The 7242-nt window shown below is 32.8% G+C and overlaps 1 protein-coding gene and 1 long non-coding RNA gene across 6 annotated transcripts; one reads left to right on the forward strand and one right to left on the reverse strand.

Moving 5' to 3' along the window:
• Positions 1-1436: 1436 nt before the first annotated feature.
• On the reverse strand, positions 1437-3468 carry LOC128127013 (uncharacterized). Its single transcript, XM_052765198.1, has 5 exons — positions 2846-3468; positions 2383-2759; positions 1931-2302; positions 1777-1848; positions 1437-1685 (listed from the first exon to the last, which is right to left on the reverse strand). The coding sequence occupies exons 2-5, from the start codon at positions 2509-2511 to the stop codon at positions 1572-1574; spliced, it is 687 nt and encodes a 228-aa protein (XP_052621158.1). The 5' UTR covers positions 2512-2759; positions 2846-3468; the 3' UTR covers positions 1437-1571.
• A 1301-nt stretch (positions 3469-4769) lies between these two features.
• On the forward strand, positions 4770-6519 carry LOC111896972 (uncharacterized). 5 transcript variants are annotated; one of them, XR_002852059.3, is made up of 5 exons: positions 4771-5122; positions 5190-5228; positions 5301-5389; positions 5630-5764; positions 6240-6519. It is a non-coding gene; the product is annotated as an uncharacterized LOC111896972 (long non-coding RNA). The 5 variants fall into 5 exon arrangements; XR_002852058.3 differs by having other exon boundaries at positions 4772-5122; positions 5313-5389; XR_008232412.1 differs by having other exon boundaries at positions 4770-5122; positions 5190-5389.
• Positions 6520-7242: the final 723 nt, after the last annotated feature.

Below are 7242 nucleotides of genomic sequence, written 5' to 3' on the forward strand. Positions count from 1 at the left end.
TATGTTGAATTTATTGATAAGTAATTAGTAGGTCATTAAATTGTTGTAATTGTCGTAACGTTATATTTTTTGTCATCCGTTGAGTAAACTCTAAAGATAAACTAATAATGAAATCCAACATTAATTTGTATATACATTTATATAATCCAACTACAGAGGAGCAAGACTAGACCCCCAAATAATTTTTGCCATCCGGAGACGGAACTCTAAAGCTGCGTTCTTTGGGTCAATAAGAACACGTATTGGTTGACCTGAAACCAATTGCTCCATAAACATACAAAGAAAAACACCGCAATCTCCCAAATGACTACTTTGTTGGGGAACATTTTCTTCATAAATGAATTGCATATTCAATGGAATCCTTGGGATGTTCCTCCGCGCCCAATACTTAATCTTGTCCAAATAATTTGCCACCCGACGTTCAAATTTGGAAAAGATTCCTTCGGATTGGAATTTTTCATAAGCACCTCTACCAAGACTGTGATAAATATGCACTTCCATTGACGCTAATCGTAGTTCCCCAAATAGCCAATGATTAGGGGATGAATGAATCGGCAATAAGACCTGTATAAGGATCAGAAAATAAAATTATGTTTATTTACATCACAATACAAAAACATCACAATACAAAAACATAACAAAAAAACGATATTATTTTCAATATAAACTATTAAGTTTACCGTATCAACATCCCACCAAGCAACCATGAAGTTAGGGTATGTAGCAATACCAGCCATAAACGCCCTCCAGTCCTGTCCTTCTTCCAAAGCATGAGAAACAAAAAAATTTGGAGGCATTATTGTATGTCGGTCGCTCTCAAACCGTCTCTCCATCAAAAGTCGGTACCAAATGGTTATATGCTGCACACATGATACTTTTGTTATTGACTAAAAAACAATTAACTTTTAAAAGAATTAATTAACAATTTATTTACCGCTGACTCCAACCATCCGTCGTGTGTATGCCCAAACAATGAGCTCCAAAAATCTCTATCTAACACGAAATTAAACAAACGATGCTGCACATCGTATGAATGCAATACATAATTTTGGATGACATCCTCACCGCCTGCTACGTAAGGTTGCAGGCGCAACATGGAGAAGTCATGAGCAACACCAAAAACTGGAGGAGGAACGGGGCATGTTGATTTCGTACCAACCTTCTTTTTTGTTCTTCTTTTTTGTTTCGGTGTCGTGTGCAACTAAAAACAATATTCATATGTTTAAATGTATATCTTTCAGATAATTCACATAAACATAGATAATTCACATAAACATAAAATCATCAGTTTATAAATAAAACGAATACCTCGGTGTAAGGAGTGCATAAAAATTGTGATGGTTTTCGACTCCTAGGTTTATCGGGTGTAACTTCTTTGTCATCATCATCATCATGAAAATAATATACATTTCCCGTTATTATTAGTTCGTCTTCATCCGGCACATCATCATCAAATTTGTTCCCTGCATTGTCATTCCTCTCCTCCCACTCCTACATTAAAGATAATACTTTATACTTAATAACGAAATACACATAATTTAATAAGCAATAATATCTAAATAAACAAAATATTAATATAATATTAATGTAACTATAATAACCTCTTTAACTTCACTATAATCGTTTACATCAAACACATCATCATCAAATTTGTTCCCCGCATACTGATTACTCTCCTCCAACACCTACATTAAAAATATAACTTTTTACTTAATAACGAAAGACACTTTATTAAAAAGTAATTATTAAAATCGTAAAGGTAACATCTATAACAACCTTGTCGTCTTGAGTATCACCAAAAACATTTTGAGTTGTATTGTTTTTATTCATCTCTTCATCTTGCACAACCTATATTTTCAAATATAAAATATGAACACAGGTATTCATATATGTTAATAAAATTTAATAAATAATGTAGCGTGTAACTAACCTGTTCATCATAATTTCTTTGTGACACTGTCGGGTCCTCAAAAAAAATGTCGTTCCAAAATTGGTCATTATTCACTTCTTCAACAAAAACCTCTGTAGGTTTTTGTTGATTCATAAACACATGTTGCTCCAGTGCATGTACCCGTTTCAACAACTCGTCTAGCTTGTGTTTCCCACTGCCCCGACCTCTACCATGAGAGCGACCACTGGACGACATACTAGACGAAGATTCGTCTTGTCTCCTAAAATGGTCCCGTACTGGGGATGGAACTGTTTTCCCTTCACCATATACATACTCTTGAAATGACATATAATAAAAAAATGTCATCTCACCATCACCCGGTAACATGTTTTGTCTTGGTGGTAGCCCCTCCTAAAAAATTAAACATATTAAAAATGCATATAAAACTATAATAATCAACTTTATTAATAATAAACGAATTATTTTTAAACCTGCATCTTTGACCAAATCTTGTTCACGTCAACCCATTTCAATTTTTTTGTTCCGCTCCATCTTTTCATCCGAGGCAAGTCTTTATTTTTTCTCAATGCAAATCCACATGCACGAACAGCCGGAATCATCTCATATATCCATATCTACAATTTTGTACAATAACAGTAATAAAAGTTAAAATTAAAATAAAAAATATAACAATAAAACAATTTAAATAAAATAAAATTTTTATACCCTAATTGGAGCCGTAAATCCTGAGACGGAATACTTTAAAGTTTGACCACGCTCAGGAAGTGATAAATAATGATGTATCTTATTCCACGTATCCTCAAGGTCAACATAAGTAAAATCCCATAGATAGCTACCCCAAGCGAAGCTAACAAAACAAAAAAAAAACAAAATTGATTATTATATAAATTATAACTTTAATAAAATAGAACTTTTAACGTAAAGAAAATATACCTATTCCAGAGATCCAAATTCTCAGCCAAAAAAAACCAATCTTGTGGCACCCGATCGTTAACTTCTTTGCCCAAAAAACCTTCACACAAAATGTATATCAAACATACTCTAACTGCATCAAGGTCGTCAAGTGCTAAGAATGTTTGATTTAAAATTAAACTTTTCAGGTCGCCGATTTTCACCGAACTATTAGTATGGTCCGGAAATAGCCGTTCACGCAGTAAACATCTTTTTTTACTGCTTATTAATTTTTCCGACCCTTTTCTCCCAATGTTTTTTGGATACTCCCCAAAATTGAAGCCGGTAATCAAACAAAACTCTTCCGGCCCATAAACCATTTTGGTATTGCCTACTCGAAAATATAAACGTTTTATTCCATCTGGAGATAAAACAGGGTCCGGCCGGATCTGATGAAGAAACATTTTATGAAACAATAAAGCGTCCCCTTGTAAACGAGGGACATCAATAAAATAGCCAAAGACGGTATTTCTGAAAATAGCACGTCGGGCATCATCTAAAACTTCAAAGACTTCCTATATGTTACCGCCAGAGCCTTTTAGGTTCGCAAAGGCTTTCGTATTCATTAAACTAAAATCATGCTGCAAAAAAAAAACACAAAAACAAATTAGATAACTAAAAAATATTTTTTTTTTAAATATATGATTACGAACTGCAAATACTTTCTTAATTACTAATATATATATATTTCCCCGATAAAAAACAATAACATACACATATATAAACAATTTTCCAAGTTATACAACAAATATATTTACGATAGAAAACAATATCATATATAAATATTTTCAACTTAAACATATTTTCAACTTAAACAAATTTTCAACTTAAACGATAAATATATAAACAATTTTTATCTTTCTAATTAAAACTAACATTATATAACCATATAAACAAAAAAATTTAAAAATAAAACGACAACCAAACTAACAATTTTCCAAGTTATACGACTACTTTATACAAAATTTTCAACTTATACGACAAATAAAAACAATTTCTAACAATATATATACGACAAATTTTCAACTTATACAAATGTTATATGACAAATATATATACAAACAACTATTTTGCAGTTTCTACTAAAAAAACTTACAAGATTTCAGGTTATACAACAACTAAAAAAACTACAAAAACAAATTGTAAACATTATCTACGCAGTCTCTACTTGTCTCTACTTGCATTTAAACTTCAAGTATACTAAAAATATACTAAAACTATCAATCAAACACAACAAAATTACCATTTTTTAACACTAAATAATACAAAAATTGATAAAAAAAAAAAAAAAAAACTTTAAACATTAAAAGAGTTAAAATCTAACCATATTTGCGGGATTGTTGACATAATCTTCCATTTTCTTCAAAAACTAGCCAAAATTCCGAGAGAAGCCCAAAGTTAGAGAGAGTTTTTGTGTAGAGAATGGTGAAAATGAAAAAAAAAAAAAAAAAAAACGTTTTTATACCTAAAAATCACCCATTTCGCAGATGAGAAGGCCCCATCTGCGAAATGGGCATCTCATCTGCGAAAGTACAAGTGCCTGAAGCACAACTGTGCTTCAGGCACTTGTACTTTCGCAGATGAGATGCCCATTTCGCAGATGGGGCCTTCTCATCTGCGAAATGGGTGGCTATTTTTGTAATCCCGATTTTTTTTGGCTATTTTTGTAATGCAATTAGTGTAATTGGCTATTTTTGTCATTTTCTCTTTCTTTATTTTTTATTAAGAAGATAAAGCTAATTGGAACCCAATTTAGAATGGAAGTGATATATCCGGCCTTGTTGTAAGTATGTGGGTTACCAATTTGTTAAACGCGAGTTCGAACCCCCCCGCAACCATTTTTTAGTCCGTTTTTTTTTTTTGTCCGTAGCTTTGCTGTAGGAAACCTTATATGCGTGTAAACCCTTATACGCGTCTTCTGACTCTATCCTCACCTGTTAGAGAACCAAAAAAAAAAAAAAAAACGCCGTCTCGTGACTCTCCCGTGACGCCTCCTGCATTTTTCCGACGCCGGTGCTCCATCCCGTCGCTTCTCGTCGACGCTGCTGCCGGAGCGCCATCGCCATCGCATCTCCTCGGTGCTCCTTCCTTTCCCGTCGATTTCTTCTTCGTTGCTCGACGTTCCTGCCTTCTCTCGACGTTCCTTCCTTCTCCGACGTCCGTTCCTTCTCCACAAGGCGATTCCTCCGTCGGTCGATTGTCTCCGGGAGCACACTTCCTCCGACATTCTTCTCTTTGGTCGATTTCTTCTCCAAAAAGGTGAAACCCTAGATTTATTTTGTTATCTATCTCATGTATTTTTTTTTTCTGAAATGGTAAGTTTCAGGTTTGTATACTGAATTTCATCTATGACAACAAAATTGAGGTGAATATTGCTCAACTATCTCTATTATCAAATTTTAATGTAATTGGAGCTTTAGAATGTTATGGGTACCAGCATGTTGTTTAGGTTCTTCAAGTCTTTAAACTTCAAGGCTTTTCGGGGACAATGTGTCTGTAAGAAAAAAGCTTGAAGGGTTTGCCAGCGTAAGTTTATTGCTCTCACAAATTTTCTTATTTTCAGAATAATGCAGTGCACACCATGTGTTTGATAAAAGTTCCCCTATGTAAACTATCTGTTTGGAAAGAGAGATTCTACTCTAAACTCTAGTTATTATGTCAAATGTTGTAAAAACAAGTCATTTTGGCTGTGTCATGGATTTGAACCTTTTTTCTTATTAATGATGGAAATTAGAGCATTCACTATTCATATCATGGATTTTACAGGTTTTTTTGGATATTGGCAAACGATATATGTGTGAGGATAGCAAAGTTAAAACCAAGATTCTGTTTTTTGGGCTTCTCTTTGCTGCTTCAAATAACTACACCAAAGAATACTTGTAGAACTGTCCATCTATCCAGGTATTCTAATTGATGAACTAATGTAAATGGTAAACAAGACTTCAAAACTGATTAGTTTAATGAACCTTTGTATCTTTCATTTGATAGGTTAATGATCGTCTATTTGATAGTGTACCTAACCTTATTGGCAATTTGTATTTACAATTTGTAATGTGGTTTTTAATGTAATGTTTTTGGTTAGTAAAATGTATTTTTAGTTTAAAATTATGTTTTTTAGTTTCAAATTATGGTTTTTTAATGAGTCGGTTATTGTAGTGATTCAACAACATGATTATTAGAAGGAAAGGTGTTTTAATTTTTGAGCTAGTTAAATGCAAGATATACATGCTTATTATAACATCCTACTTTCATTTTGTTTTGCTTATAGCGTTGTACTTTCAAAAATGTTCCTAATTATGGCATAATAAACAAATACTTGAAAGTACATTGCTATGTTTGTATTTTTTGTGATCATTGATTATGGTGTTTTAAACAGGAACAATTGACGGCATTTGATTCAAAACTCAAATTGAAGAACACAGGTCGGCCTTTATTGACTCGACTTAACTCACCCGGTAAATTGCCGAGTAATCCACCAAATAATTCTTAGTTTTATGTTTGTAAACACTTAGTTAAACATTTGTGGTTGACACTTTTAATGTGTATTATTAGATACATTTAATGTAGTATTAGACAATGTTAGTAATATGTATTTGTATTTGATATTTTTTTAGTTTTATTAGTTTTATTGTAATGTTATTTGTTTTGTGGTTGAATTTCAATATTATTATAAGTTTAATGTAATGTTTTTTTTAATATTTTGGACAGAAAAAAATGGATTTTTTATAATTTTTTGCTGTTTTTTTTTTAAAATAAAAAGTAATTACCTACGGAAAATCTGTAGGTAATGTGAGCCGTAGGAAATCCGTAGGTGGTAAAGTCAATGTTAGTCAAAGTGGGCTCCGTCAGTAATCTGTAGCAAATCTGTAGCTATGTATTTCCGTAGCTATTCCGTAGGCATTCCGTAGCAATTCGTTTCCGTAGCTAATCCGTAGGTATTATACCTACGGAATATTCCTTAGCTAGTTCGTAGCTAGTCCGTAGGTACAAATTTCCCACGGGCGTTTATGCTACAGGCTATTTTCCGTAGCAAATCCGTAGGTATTGCCTTATACCTACGGAATACCTACGGATTGTGCCGTAGCTATTGCCTTAGTTTTCTAGTAGTGTTTATATTATATAATTGGTATTGGGTAGATTTTTCAAGGTACGATGTCTTGATAAGAAATGAAATGAAAATAAAAACATACCACTTATGCAATGTATATACGAGCAACATCTTCATCCAAGCAGCCTAAGTTTCTCAATAACGAATATCAATCACCGCCATTCAAGTATTCCATGACAAGGTACAAATTTTTGCGACAAGTAAAAGAATAAAAGAAACGGACCTTTCACAATTTAAGTTTTTATATTTGATTATATTTTCTAAAGCCTAA

This window comes from Lactuca sativa, chromosome 1, assembly GCF_002870075.4.
Source record: "Lactuca sativa cultivar Salinas chromosome 1, Lsat_Salinas_v11, whole genome shotgun sequence".
NCBI lineage: Eukaryota > Viridiplantae > Streptophyta > Magnoliopsida > Asterales > Asteraceae > Lactuca > Lactuca sativa.

Coding starts and splice junctions, on each gene's coding strand:
- LOC128127013 (XM_052765198.1), bottom strand. CDS start 2,511: ATGATTCCGGCTGTTCGTGCATGTGGATTTGCATTGAGAAAAAATAAA. Junction 1,849..1,930: donor AAAGAAATTATGATGAACAG/GTTAGTTACACG, acceptor TTGAAAATATAG/GTTGTGCAAGATGAAGAGAT. Junction 1,686..1,776: donor GTGATACTCAAGACGACAAG/GTTGTTATAGAT, acceptor TTTTTAATGTAG/GTGTTGGAGGAGAGTAATCA.